General features: G+C 28.8%; 1 protein-coding gene across 1 annotated transcript; it reads right to left on the bottom strand.

The window, feature by feature from the left end:
• Positions 1-507: 507 nt before the first annotated feature.
• Positions 508-1,537, bottom strand: LOC141532816 (uncharacterized). The gene is made up of 2 exons (XM_074251343.1): positions 1,045-1,537; positions 508-767 (listed from the first exon to the last, which is right to left on the bottom strand). Exons 1-2 carry the CDS (start codon positions 1,535-1,537, stop codon positions 508-510), a joined length of 753 nt encoding a protein of 250 aa, XP_074107444.1.
• Between the last annotated feature and the right edge of the window lie 14,363 nt (positions 1,538-15,900).

The following is a 15,900-nucleotide window of genomic DNA, read 5'->3' as shown; positions in this document are numbered from 1 at the left end:
GTGACACATAATTCAAGTAACTCTGTAACTAACTTCTAAGTTATTCAAACGCAAACGATAAGTTGCTTCTATACGTGGGTCTAAAAGACTAATGTACTAGAAGAGAATTCCTCGAGCTCAACCATAACCAGAAAACCCACTGACTTATCGAACTTGTCTATTTCTCTTCATCAAACGAATAACTTAACGCTCGATTTGTAAGCTTTTCTAACAATCGATTGGAAATATAAATCTAGAAGACCACCAGCCAACATGATATATAAGCTTTATGGAATCAAGAATTTAGATTAATCATGTTACATACACGGAAAAAAAATATTGCAAAAAAATCATAAAATGCATTTAATTAAACAATGTCATTTGTTGACTGAAATCTGTGCAATGATGAAACGACTGTAATGAAACAAATTAAAATGCTTATTTATTTTCCAATAGTAGAATACATTAAAAAATCATTAAAAATCGATTAATTATTTACGTGATTATCAGGGTAGAAACAATAATATTTTAGTTTTGAAAATCAATTGCTGGAAGCAATTTAAATTCTAGTTTAATGATAGCTGCTTCGTTGAATTGCTTGAATATTTTATCTTTGTCATCAAGTGTCATATTGGCCAATGTTCGACCAGTTTTGTTTAGAAAATCATTAGTCCAGTTTTCAAGGGTTGCATTGTGACTTGCTGAAGATATTCGATCTTTATGAATAATAGTTTCTTTAGAGGGACTAAAAACTTTAGTTGATGAGTCGGGATTTTGATACACAGAAAAAAAAAAATTCTTAAACCAAGAAAATTGTAAGGAAGACCCAAGTTATTTTGAAGCAAGAAGAAATTTTCTTGGCTTAAAAAAATTTAATTTCGTTCAAGAAATTTTAACTTAATTCAAGAAATTTTCAATCTTCCTTAAGATTTTCTTGATTTAAGAAAATTCACGCTTGACTCAAGACTTTCATTTTTTCTGTGTAGACCAAAATCTAGAATTGAAATCGAAATCGTTATTCATTATTAATATCTAGCAATCTACAATAACTATAAAACTATATTGCCTGGTATACACAATCGCCTCTCGAAATTGACGAGACATAAGACGTTTCATTCGTCTTCCAAGCTCTAGAAAGTTTCGTTCGTTTAATCCAGGGCTTGACGTCTTCAGGATAATCAGTATCATTTTTTAATTCAATTGAAACAAAATTATCGACTTTGAGGACGCAATTTTTGTATGACATGCACGTGTAATTATTAATGTAGCGATCGTCAATGCCCAACACGCTCCCATTTAATTTACTATTATTAAAATCAACTTTTTTGGACGCTTGAACTACAATTTCTGGAAAGTAATTAGAACGGAACGTCTCGTTGCAATTGAATACAGTAATATAATTCTGCGTTTTCCAGATTTCTGAAGGATCTAGAGAATTTTTTTTCACGTACTTTCTTCTCATTTCTCCGTTAAACAAATTAACTATAAGTTCGTCAGTTAACTGTTCTAAATTGACGTCATTAACAGCATCGCCTGCTGCTAATCGATCGAAAGGCATTTTGAAGCAATTCACTCCCGCGAAAACCGAAAACAATGCTAGCGCAGCAAAAAGAAAATTTTTGAAATTACTTTTTTCATTTTTGCGATCCATCTTAACGCGTACTTAGATACGGACTGAAGTTATTAGTTGCTACGTTAACTTTATATATCTAAGGTTTGCCATAATTAAATTTGAAGTGGTGACACGACGTATTTTTGTTTATTGTATCAATCATATCGATGAAGGTTGATGAAAAAAAATATTGTATTTACTTGCGAGTAAAAATTATCAAATCATACTGCATTTTAACGTCAATTAAAGTAATTATATTTATTTATTTCCATTAAAATTAAAAAAATTTAATCGAGGTCATTTTTTATAGTCAAGTCATTATTTCTATTTCCGGCAGGTCATTTTGTCACGAATTGCTATTGTGCAAGTTAAAGAATGATAATATTGTTTGAAAATTTTTAAAGACAAATTAAAAAATTATTCATAACGTTTTGATAAAAAAACTTAAATAATTAATCTCGATTATTAGTGTTTAGTTTATCGAATTTTCACGTAACCTTTAAATGGATTACTTGAAAAAAATGATTTATTGACTTTAAGTGTGGGTAAATCCGAAAAAAAAAAATAGTCACTGTAAAACATAATTTTTTTTTAAATCTGAAAATGTTATTTTTAAAAAAGGTGATTATAAATTATTGCGCATTTTTTTTTTTCACATTTTATTTGGGGATATTTGTCCGCGGATTTTAACGCACGTAACCTCGAAAACCTAATTTTAAAATTATTCTATCGATTAATAAAAAAATTAAATGACTTAGAATCTTGAAAATAACGGGATTCGAAGTAGCAGGATTTTAAAAATTATTTTAAACGATGTTTAGTTTATTTTCTGACATTATTGAGCTAAGAATCAACAGATATATTATTAAAGCATCTCGTAGCATGAAGACATAATGTACGATATCATAAAGTACATCCGCGACTCTTATCGCATTAGTACGTTTGACACGTTGGCGTCATGAGTATCAGGTGGTTACCGGAACGATAACGCCAACGTTCCAGCAATTGCGCCTGAGTGTTACACAATATTTGCTGACGTGACGATAGTAACCATCGCCAATGACAGGGTTTTGATAACCAGTACTCATGTCACGATCGAAATCAAATGATGGGGATCTATACGAGATCAGCTTAAGACGTGTGTTGGTACTCTCAAATAAAACATTTTAGTATCCTCAAGGTCTACTTATACTTGCAGTATTTTATGTGAATGCACAACAGTCAAAAAATTTACTAAAAATGTTTTTCTCAAAGACTTCACTAGTTCAAAATATCGACAATTTTTCATGATTAATCAACGATTCATTATTAATGTATAATGATCAACACTTCTGTATGTTGATTTAATTTTTACAATCACATGAAATTAACCAAAAATTTTTTACAGTGTCAGACAAAGGAATATTGTAATGAATAATTAATGTATTATCTCCGTAAATTACTTTATTTATTCACAAATTCAAGTACGTAATTTGAAAAGTCAATACTATATAAACAATCAATGCACTATACGTCATTATATTCATATTCATCGTAATCTTGAGGAGTATTTTTTATGCAAAAGTAAGCATTATTTTCTGAATTACTGGAAATAACGCTAATCGTGCGTTGCTGCCAATCATTTCTTACGTCATCGAAAAAATCAAAATTTGAAGTAAAATAGTGGCTATCACGTCTATCTTGGGAATGAGTAACTCCCAATCTGAAAAAATAATCAATTACTTAAAAAATGATCATAGGTCAAAAAAGAGTTTTTTCAGTACAATTATGTTTGGAAAACAAAAATGAATAACTAAAAAAATGTTTGAACAGTTGTGAAATTTTCGCTCTCATTTCTTTCTTCACAAAATTTATCTGAACATAAATTTTCAGCTTAAAAAAATTTGTAGCATGTAGATACTTACAGATAAGAAATCTCTACAGGGTACGCTGGGTGTTCGTCACCAATCAAATTGTTGACCAGAAGACCTGGGTTCGAAGTGCAAAGTTTTCGTTGTGACAAGCTCATAACCAAGTGTTTTTTTACATCTGGCGTCGCGTCATCAGCCATGTACCATCTGACAGATGATGAAGAATAATTTAGTAAATAAATAATTTAAAATTCTTGAAAAAAAAAATATTAAAGTTGACAATGATAAATCATAAAAATTAACTATTTATTCATATCAATTTGACACTTACGGAAAAGAGTAAAGGAAGAAATCGTAGTTCAAGCGTTCAAACTGGTCTTTGTTATCATTGAACCACTCTGAAAATCTTTGTTCTTCCTTAGTAGCTATAGAAAAGTTACGCCAATCTCCAGTTTTAAGTTGCTGGTCAATTATGTATTTTTCGGTCAATAAATGACTTTCCAAAAAATCTTCTTCTTTAACTTGAAAAACAGACGGCCTTGGATAAACTTTTCGGTCCTAAAATATTATTTCACAAGAATTTTAATAATAAAAAAAGAGTGATCGATAAAACAAGAATGATAATTACCGTTAATAAAGTAATTCCTGTCAGCACCACTTCAATTTTTGGATTAGATTTTAATTCTTCATAGTATGAGTTGATGAACTTTACGGTCTTCTTTGCCTTTTCAAGACATTTTTCTTGACCATAATACTGATAAGTCCAGTAGTCATAAACTAGCAACATTTTTGGCTGCAATGCATCTGTGCAAATGAGAAAGATCATTAATGCCTTTGTATCTAGTCTTAAATCAACACATAAAAGTTTGGAGTGTTTGTAACATTACAACATAAACACGATTATTTTTAATAGACAAACAAAAAATTTTTTACAGTGAAACATAATTATTTTGTTTAAGCATCAAAATTTTTTTTTGACTCTAGAAATGTTTATTTATAAAATTTCTATGATTTTTAGAATCAGACGGAAGGTGCTTTTAAGCGAGAAACAATTTTCTTATGAAAACTTACCACCATTTGAGTACTTAGATCCTTGAATTGGAAGAACCTAAAATGAAAATTTTAAAGTTAGATTTGAAAGGAATTAACCATAAACTAGGTGATAATAAACTTACATTCTCTTGCCTGCTGACTTTAATGTATTTTCCTGTACGATCTGGTTCTACAAGGAAAATCGGAGTAGTTGGGCCATAAACTAAAGAATCAGCATGGACCTACGTTCAAATTTTTATAATTATTACAATAAGATTTAACTATGTTCAATTTGAATCGAAATAATTCACTTATTGTCTTAAATCTACCGGAACTTAATTAAATAATAAATATTTTTCAAAAGTAATAAAAGATCTTCCTAAAATTTTATTTAAAAAAATTTTTGATGTGTTGAAAATTTGTTCCTAACTAGCTAGAAAACAAATACCCAAAAAATTCATGGAAATTAAATTGGTTGTGTTTTTGTTGACGGACATAGGCTCAATATTTTGACTCAAAAGTGTATTAATAACGAATTTTAATTAGTACTTACCGATATAATCCAACTGAGATTAAACAATACTAGTGCAATTAATATTCTCATTTTAGAAAAATAATTGCTAGTGAAAATTATAAATTATAAATTGTTTTACAAGTTCAAAGCGATCGGTTGAGTTCTGCCGGACACTAAAAATCAAGTGAAGTTATTTCAACCTTAAGTCGATAATTTGGTCGATAAATTTGTAATTAGTTAGATAATTTATAATTTCATATACGTCACTATCATTATATCAATTACAAATCACTTACAATAGCCATTAATTTTTTTATTACTAAAAAACAAGCAGTACAAGTTGTAATTAAAGAATAATGAGTCACTTATCAAACATTAAAACTTGAAGCATAGATAAAAATCAGTGACGTACATCGATTGACGAACCTAGTGAAGAATTAAGTGTTGGCGTAAATTCATTTAAAAATATATTTATTCTACAATACAAATAATAGTAATTTATAGGCGAGCTTCACTTATTGTTAGCAATAAAAAACCGAAAAATGAAAATATAGCAAAATTGTATTTTTTGAAAATTTTTAACTCTTCAGCGTATCAGAAATAAAAATCGTTCAATTCTTGAAAAATTTGAACTTTCGATCGATAAACTTTGAAGGTAATACATTAATTTTTTTACATGAATGTGTAGAGTTACTATAAACAGTTAATTGCAGTAATTGTATGATTTATAACAAACTACTGTGATGTACTGGAAAACGTTGTGAATGTGACAGATATGATAGAAGAAGGAGTGATAGCAAAAGGAAGGTTGAGGGAGTGAAAGCGTTTCGTATCGGTACCCGAGTCGAAATCTAGAAGCTGCATTGAACCCTCTAACCCGAATTAGAATCCATTTAGAGACTAATAAACCAACTAGCTCCTGTATTGAACCTCCAGGTCCTATGTTTCACCCAGAGGTTCGATTTTAAGCTCGGAGATCCTTCATCACTCTTCGAGAGATCCTATTTTTAAACCTTAAGTCCGATAATGAAGTTCATCAATTATTTTTTCAATAAGAAATATTTTAGTGCAAAAAATATGTCTAGAAATATTACAAAAAAATTAAAATAAATTGAATTTTTATCACGGAAAATTAAAAAACCGGAGCTGCACCACTTAACGAGTATAAGCGGTAGAGCCCTTTTCAAATTCCACTACGTCTATATGCTGCTGTTGTCTTATTTAAATAACACAGCGGTGTAACGCTCACCACGCAACCTGACTGGAAAATGCACGTGATTGACAAAGGATTAAAATCTGAAATTTCAAACTATTCTTGCACTGAAGATTACATTAATTCCTAATTTTAATTTTACCGATCAAGCCTCCAGCCTTAGATTTAAACGATTACCATAAAAATAAATAAGATCAATAATTTCTCAATTCTGAAATTTTTTCAATTTTCTTTACGAGAACTTAAAAAGTCGTATTGTTGACAGTAAATCTTTTCTTCTAAATTTTATGAAGTATTCAAATGATGCATCAACCATCACAATGTTTATGTAAAGTACGATACATAAATAAGATAGCATGTGATAAAAGAAAATAATAACACAGTAAATCAATGTGTTTTCATTATTGGAACAAAAGTAATCACAAAACAGAGACGATTGATAGCTTTGGATAGGAAATATGAGATAGTTTCATTGGCTAACAATGGTGAGACAATGTAAATAACTTTTGTCTGCCCGTGAGATGAAGTGAGTCAGAAAATCTACCCTGGTAACGATTTATGCTCGGATATATTTGAACGAACGCAAACAGCCTTGCAATAACTCTAAACATAAAATTGATATCTTTCCATCAATCCGAGTAGAGAGTAAGATCTTTGATGATAGTAGTCGTGATTTACCTACAAAGGTATTTTTATAGACTCACAAAGTTCCCATTAACATAAATAAATACAGTAAAAATGAGGATCAGTCAATATAGTTATACCTTTAGCAGTCTTCACATATTAAAAATAATTAAAAATTGTTCTTTTGTAATTTATTACATTTTTTTTGTTCTGTTGATGATTTCCGGGTTGTCAAGTATATGTTGCTAGAATGTTAATGTTTAAAAGTTCTAACCATTTTAGAGAAAGTTTGGTAATCATTCTGATTTGGTACCTACGAGGAGAAATTTGGAATGCAGATTATTCAAACTACTAACTTAGTGGAACGAAGACACCAAGAACTTTGAGATAGTTGAAAAGAATTTTACTGTAGTTACACATCCATTCGGTCAAAGGGCAGGCGTATGAACTCTTTTAAATCTATTTTTACAATGAATATACATCAAGAAAAGTAGAACGTAGTTTGTCTGTAAGCTTGATCTAAGCTTTGGTCTTAATAAAGAAACAGTGAGAAAAATTTCTTGGATAGCATTGGTGAAATCAATAACAGCTATAAATAACCGGTGGTGGTGTAGGTTCTAGCATGGTCTACCAAATTACACAATTTGCGGATGTAACGATAACGCAGAGCAATGAGAAAAAGTTTTTTTACCTCTGAGTTTAAGATAAATTGCCGAGACGTCGAGTCGCATTTTTCTATACCACTGACGTAATTACTTATTGGTTCGCAACTTTATGCAGGTAAACTTTGGTTATATCCCCTTCAGTGTTTGTATATACTTAACTGGTATCAGTTGGAAAATATGAAAAATGAGGTTGAGATTGAGAAATACCAATAATTTATTTTTCTTTCCTAATAGATGCTTGATTAATTTTTTACTTTATTGGTGTACGCATTATAAATTACAGCATTAAGAAAATGAATTTAGTGACTGCAATCGAACAAACGATTATTGAGCGTAATATTTTGTGATTGTAATTTATTTTAATTAATGAACGACTAAACATGTACAAGCTTTTAGATCGATTGATTGAGACGATCATATACAACAATTGTTACAAATTTTTAACGTTCATAGAACTATAAGTCAATTTTTATTGTATTGAATTGATGATGTACATTCACACAAGCTTACAAATATTATACCATTCGATGGCTAAAAGGTATTAATTTTCATTATCGTAACGATATTAATTTTCATGTAAATTAATTTCTGCTTCATGTTCGGTGTAAATTCAACAAATACATGGAACAAACTCGGCGCTTATAAATTTAAATCAGCTAGATTTAATTCAATATTCGAATGTAACATTCAATTTGTAAAAATAATTTATTTACAAAAAAAAAACAATTGAAAATTCAGCATGATTATTAAGTTTAAGCATCCAAATATTTTGAGTTTTCAAAATTAAAAAATTTTGATTTTTTGATTTGAGAAGAAAAATTCTTAAACTAAGAAAATTTTTTTGGTTTAAGTGAATTTTACTTGATTTAAGAATTTTTCATCTTGATCCAAGCCAATGAAACTTTTCAAAATTATTTTCTTGGTTTAGGAATTTTTTTCTTGCTCCAAGTTAATTTTTTTTTCTCTGTACAAATTTTTCATTGTTGATCGATCGAAAAAAAAAAAAAAAAACGTGGAATTCCGTGAATATGTTCTCGAAGACTACAGGCAGTGATATAGCTTCGTGAAATTTGAGACGTGATATTTGACAGGTGTTCTTAATTTATTTTCATTTTGTTTTGTTCATCGAATTTATTATGATAGCTTTGGACAAAATTATACTCAGATCGAATATTCTCGAAAAATATAAAATAAAATTGACAGTTTGAAGTTGCTCTTAGAGCATATAAAATGGAAATGAATTTCCTTTAAGCAAAAGTGGAGTCACTTTACTATGCCAGTACTTATGGTGACACCGGGGATTTGAGTGCACTTAAGAGTTTGTTGATGCAGTGACAGAAATGTGACTCCAAGCGTTATATTTCCGATAATCCTCAGGAGACAGATGATCTATCTCTGACATTTATCGAAGCAAATAGAAAAATTCAATCCTTCATATTTCATATCTACGAATGAATCTATATACTGTTATTTATTACAAATTCCTGTCAATATTTAATTAAGAATAATGATAATAATATTTTAAATATATTTTGAAGATCGGTGATTTTACTTATTAAAGAGAATTTATTATTTTTAAGACAACCTACTCGATCCGATTCAATTTTTATTTATTAATTATTTTACCACAATATTCGAAAAAATAATTCAGAACTCTAAGACCAGGATAAATAAATAAATAAATAATAAATAAAAATTGAATATAGTCTCCATCAAGCAAAATGGGTAAGTTGGCTTAAAAATAATAAATTTTCTTTAATAAATAATAATAATAACAATAATAATATCTGTCGAAAACGAAAAAGATTTAATTAGATTTTTATTGTATAACTTCTCGAGTCTTGGAGCAAGGAGTCTTATTTTTCGTTCTCTTATGAACCTCCATTCCATTGTTTGTTTAGTGAAAATGAACTTTGACACACCCGCAGACAGTTTTCGCAGTAGTATGAACTGACGTTAAGTCAGTGTGGCACGCAACTTTTCTTTTACTTCACAATAATCGAATGATCACGAGAGCTTTATGTATAGAGACGCTTGATACTTTTCATGAGAGCGTCTTGGACGCTTTTGTTTTCCATTTCTCTTTTCTGAGGAACCTACTTACCCACCATCGCTGTGATAACAGGGTTAGGAAAAGTATGCACAGGGGAGTAATATTATCAAAATTTCTCTAATGGTGTTGGAAAGGTAGATTGAGTAGTGCACTGCTGTAGCAGGATACAGCTCCCGGAACGGCATTTTAAAAAGTATTAAAGAAAAAAATATTCAATGAAAGAAGAATGAAAAATACAGTGCATGAGCATGAGTTTAAAGTGCATACTACCGGGTAGAGTTACCATACTACCACTATAACGTGTAACATAACTCTTTCGACTTTGCACTGGATAAACACATCTTAGCAGAGTGATGGTAAGAAAATAAATAAAAGTAAAAAAGGATCAGCCGCTTTCTTACGTAATGGCATTTTTTAAGAAAAACAGTTGTAAATTGAAGTAAACAAGACAAATAAATAGTCAGTAAGATTTTTAGATTCTGAAAATGTCAATACAATAATACTATGGTCAATTTTGTAAAGTTTGTTGCTATCGATTGGGAAATATCTATAATGATATTCTGGCAAAAAAAAAAAAATAAGTCAATCGGTTTATCCTGCAGGCGACCCTTGTATTTTTCTGCTAATTTAAGATGCAAAGCATTCTAAATATCATCTATTATTACGTTTTTGAGCTCTTCGTCTATTGAGCATAATTAAGATAGTTTACCGAAATTGTTAAAAAAAAATTCGATCAGATGAAGAATTAAAATATTATTTATAAACCACGTTTTAACTTTTTTTTTTTTTAAATTAAATATATCACGAACCAATTTAATAATTTGTCATATTAGTGTTACATTAATTAAATTTTAACAATTCTGAAAAAGATCACAATTATTAAATTTCATCAGAATTATGATTTTCATAATCATTATTATCAAATGTATCGATCCCTTGCGGTTAGTCTGTCACGGGCATCTAAGTTTTCGGGTACTTCATCCTCGGGTCAAATGTTACGATACGAACCAGAGCATGAAGGGTAGTTCTCAAAGTTTATTGAAAAAATTATTCTTATCTCTAATAAGTAAATAAAAATTTCTTCTATCTATACAGTAAAAAATTTTGCGTCAATGCGTCAAAAAATATTGTGTTAAAAATTTTTTGTCAGCAAAAAAAAATCAATTAAAAAAAGAAAATTAAAATTTTGATACGAAATCAAAAAGGTTACATCAATTAAATTTTATTTTATAAATCTCTAAGCACTCATTTTATAATTTTTAAATAAACAAATAATATTTTGTTATTTTCATTGAATGTAAAAAATAAAGAACTCAGTGGATTTTTTAAAAATTAATGTAAATAAAATTTTTCTCGAAGTGAATTTTGCTGTGGAGAGACTAAATCAATTGCAAATCATTCTCTTTGCAAATTTTTTACCAAGCACATTAGAAAATAGAATAAAAAAAACTTTGAATCTGTAACATTTCACTCTATCTGTTGTATTTGGCAAGTTTATTAGCTGCATTGTTTGCATTCAGTTAAATGTTGGGATTTATAATGACATCCCTTTTTGTAAAATAAATATCCAACTGAGTAAACTGAATGAAATTTAGCATTCAACAGCACACATTATTCAAAAACATCCGTATTTAAAAGGAAACTCCGTGTGACGCAACAAAATTTACATGCTAGCGTTAAATAACTCAAGTAATTAACAGAAATATACGAGTGATAGAGTAGTAACAAAAAGCGGAAAAATTAACATTGCGTGACAAGTTTCGTGTACACATTTGAGGAAAACCATCCCTGGTACGAGTGCAGATGTGTATGTATGTTTGTGGGATGTAGTGACCAAATGGCAGTTTATATTTGCTACTAAATGCATGTATATGAGTACATAACATTTAGTTGTCCGACTGGGAAATATATCCTAGTTCCTAGTCGTGGAAAAGCCAATGTTTCTATTGCTGCTGCCAGTCTTGTCTCTCCGTTGTTTTTTTGTGTGCATTGTATACATATTATATGTAATGGAATTCGGTTTACTCAAAACAATAAAAAAAGTTTGGAAAATTTTTAAGTGCACACCTCATAAGGCTTATTTTAATTTTTAAAAACGAATTAATTAATTTGAAAACACGAATTAATCGTTCTATTGACTTTTAAAATAAAAGCGGATTTATTAAGTATTTTCTCATGAAGAAAAAGTTATTTTAATGAGCAATTAAATACATAGAAAATGTACATATGAATTAGTTAAACAATCTCATGCATTACATACTTGTACAATTGAATATTTTAACAATTATACTTGTTTTCCAAATATTAACCATTAAATACTAATTACAAATGAAATAAATTTTTTAAAAACTATAAAGTTATTTTAGATAAAGTCAAAGGTTAAATATTTTCCACAAAAATAAATTAATGCTTTTAATATTTTATGTTAATTATAAAACATTCCATTTACTTTATTTTTTTAAACTACTTTTAATCGTTACTTTCTATCGCATTACAGATGTTGAAAAATGACAAAAAGAATGAATGCATTTAAGTCGAATTTCCGTATTCTAAACCTTTTAAATAAGAAATTCAATTAAAAATGTAAATAAACATGTTAACTATGCTTGCATTAAGTTGTTGTTATTTAATCTCCCAAAGCTAATTATTCATACTGATAAATAAAAATGAAAATTAAAAAAATATTCGTTTGTCATGAAGATTGAATATACAACTTTAAGTAAAGGTTACTATTTACATGCACGTGATGTAATCGCGGCCCACGGTAAGGGTTGTTACATTCGATTTATGGCCAGTTTCGCTTGTCATACTCGGCTCACATAACTTAGACACTAATGTTCAATGACCGAGTTCTGTGACACGCCAGCGGCTCACAGGTGTTTAGCGAGATCACAATCACAGTCTTGTAATATCACTACCAAATTGTCCATCTAATTCTTGTTAAGTTGAAGCAATGCTCGTATAAATTATCACGTATAAATTTTATTGTAAAGGCGCTGAATTTATTTCCATCAAGCATGAAAAAAAATTGAACTACCAGCTCTAATAAATTACAGAAGAAAAATCACAAAACAACAATGATTGATGATAGATGATGAAATAAATAAATTTTAAGTAATTTAATATGAACAAATTTTAATTTTATGATAATGATAAATAAATGGTAAAAAGATTTAGCTTTATATACTGATGAATCGAACAGTAACATCTTTTGCATAGAATATTTTTCCGAATAATCGATTCGTCGCGACGGTTTTCATTTTTCCGATCAGAGAAATTGCTCGCACATCAGAGAGTTCTATGGGTAACGAATGGGAACAGAAAATATGTAACATCAACTCACTTCTTCTACCCTCTTTTTCTCGTTACTTTTTCGTTTTCGTTGAGAAAAAGAGACCTGGGGAGTGAGTAAAAATTTGCAAACCTATGCAAGATATTGTCCCGCTGAAATTGTTTGAAGTTATACATACCACTCGTTTGACATGAGTAAATTACTTTCCACGATTTAGTGATAAATATTTTATTTTAGCAAGTTTTTAATTTTTTTCGTAAATCAATTTGAAAATATAATTATTTTTTATTATATCATATTTTTAACTTTTCTCCAACATCGACGTTGTCGGAATCGCCACTGAGCAGCTGAACGACACAATAGTTTTGGTTATTATTGCTCAGAAAGTTTAATTTGAGAGGGATACTAACCTACTAATTTTATGCTTACATTTCAATCAAATTTCCATATGTAGTTATTGTATGTAATTTTTTAATAAATCTACTTTTGAAATAAATGTACTTTTCAGTTGAAACCACAGTGTTTAAATATAAAAAATTAGAAAAACAGTTGACTTTAAAGGCCATCCCTGCACTTATGATGTTTTTAAGCGCTTCGAGCTCAAACATACAATTTATGTGCTATTTTGAGCTTTCCGAGTTCAAAGAGATAGCTTTTATATACCTTTAAGCTCTTTGAGCTCAAAAGTCTGATAGAAGTTTCATAAAACACTATTTTTTGAATTTTCAAACCGCAATAACTTTTGAATGAATAAATCGATTTTCACGCGATTGACGGCATTCAACGCATTTTTTAAAGCCTCATGGAGAATTTTTAAATTGATCGAACGAGGCATCTTGAAGTAATTCCGAAAAAACACTTTTTAATTAACACATATTAATTTTAATTTATTTTCGTCAATTATAACATTTGAAAAGGCTAAAAAGATGAAACCAATATCATTAAATTATTTGTGACGTATATGACTTCTAATTCAATCAAATAATTATTTAATTCAGTAATGTATTTGAGAGCACATCAGTGATTGTTATTATGCTTATTACAAAATGAAATGATAATGAATATTTGTTTATTTTTAGAGAGTAATATTTCAGTTTGTCTGGGGTTATTTTTCGAGCGTGCTCTTTAATGTATTTATCGCAGTGGGTGTCTGGCAGTTGGGGTCAAGTCTGTATAGGTTAAGAGTTAAAAGTTGAACGCTTGAATGCTGATGAAATGTTGAGAAAAAAATCACAAAGTTTACATAAGTTTTTATGAGTACTTTAGAGATAGTCGAAATGTAATTGGTCACATAAGAATTTGTGTTCGACTAACAAAGATTTAAATGTAACGACACGGCATTTTGTTTGTACACTAACTTAACGAGTCTCAGATGAGCTTTAGATGTACTTATGTCCCGCGAGATTTCTTTGGACAATTGTATCACGCTTCTTGAGAAATAGAACAACAAGAATCTACCCAAGATTCAGCCGTAGTCACTGAGAATGAGAATACAAGCACCACCATTTGTATTTTATGTACTATTTGTAGACGTGTGTCGAGCACAAACTCGAATTTGCGGATTTACTTTTCACTACATGTTGTTATGAACAAACTCGTGCTATAGAAGTGGTGAACAAAAAAACAAATACATATTTTGATGTTTAAAATTTCAGGGCAAATACGGGCCAGTTTAAAATAGCATATTCATTAAAACTAGTACATATTTTTTCAATAAAATAAATTTTAGTGCATACACGGAAAAAAGTAAACTGTAATAAATAACAGTCGATTTATAATAAGTAATGATCAACTGCTAAAAATTACCACTTCAAACAGTAGATTTTACTATTCACATTGTAATAATTACAATTTAAACCTTACAATTTACTCTTTACATGGAAGAAAATACTATTTCAAACAGTAATATTCGCCATGTAAATGTCTAAAATGTTAAAGTATAATAATTAAGAATTCAGACTTTAATATTTATCATTTCGTACCTAAAAAATGATGTTATGATATGTAAAAAGTATAGAATAAAGTTAGTAAATTTCTAATACAAGTAACGTCGATATTTACAAAGTAAAATGGTAAATTTTAAACGCAACGCTAAAAATCAAACTGTAATTATTGACTTGCTTAGACTGGTAAAATGTATATTTTAAAAGTATAATTTTTACTGTTTGAAATATTAAATTCTCCCAAAGTGAGACCCCCTTCTCTTTCATCTGAGTTCCCCTTCTCTTCATAATATGGACTATATATTGAAATGGCAATTTTTACTGTTTGAAACTGTAATTTTTAAAGATAAAAGAGTCGTTATTTACTATAGTGACAACTACTAATTACTTATTTTGGATATTAAATTATAAATTGTGGCTTGTATACTTTCTACATTAAGTTCTATAATATTTACGTTTTTGCCACTCCGATGTCCGCTTTACTGTTTGAAACTATAAAAACTAACCGGAATCCGAGTGAATGTTACAGTTTACTTTTTTCCGTGTAATATTTAGCATGAAATCAAAAATTAATTTCTGGGAAATTTGAATTTTTAATTTTAGTTCAATCATGATTCAACATTTTTGATAATTATTATTTATCAATTTTAATGGAATTTAGTGTACTTATTCTATAGAAAAAATTCTTGATTAAGTTCTATAATGAGCTAAAATTTTTTTTTAATTTTCGGACTTCATAATTTAGTCAATTAAATTAAAATAAAATTACTTGGAAAACTGAAATTTTCTTCTATATTTTATAAATAAGCTACTAGCTAAAATTTTTTTTAATTTGTTATTTTGTTTTATTATTTGTAGAATGTAACGACACTAAATGTAGTTCTTTACATAAATTTCTCTTCAGATTTATAACAAAGTCATTTGATAATATACATAACTTTTGAATAAAAAAACTATTTTCATGCAAATATTATGAATATTTTAATGCAATGAATACTCATAGCTTTACTTAATACTTATAAATGACGTAGAATTGCAAAGAACTGAAGAAGAAAAATATGAAAAAAAAACATACAATGGATATCAATAAAAATTTTAAAACATGAAATATGTCATGAAATTT

Source organism: Cotesia typhae, unplaced genomic scaffold, assembly GCF_013202065.1.
Source record: "Cotesia typhae breed Kobodo isofemale line unplaced genomic scaffold, CoteBio_Ctyphae contig_122, whole genome shotgun sequence".
Lineage (NCBI taxonomy): Eukaryota > Metazoa > Arthropoda > Insecta > Hymenoptera > Braconidae > Cotesia > Cotesia typhae.
The sequence above is the reverse complement of the archived record's forward strand: the minus strand, read 5'-3'. Positions and strand labels throughout refer to the sequence as shown.

What these genes read in the sequence shown, in the direction of transcription:
- LOC141532816 (XM_074251343.1), bottom strand. Translation starts at nt 1,537, where the DNA reads ATGCCTTTCGATCGATTAGCAGCAGGCGATGCTGTTAATGACGTCAAT. An exon ending in AGGCGATTGTGTATACCAGG is followed by an intron (nt 768 to 1,044) that starts CAATATAGTTTT and finishes AGAATTTTTTTT; the next exon opens with TTTCTGTGTATCAAAATCCC.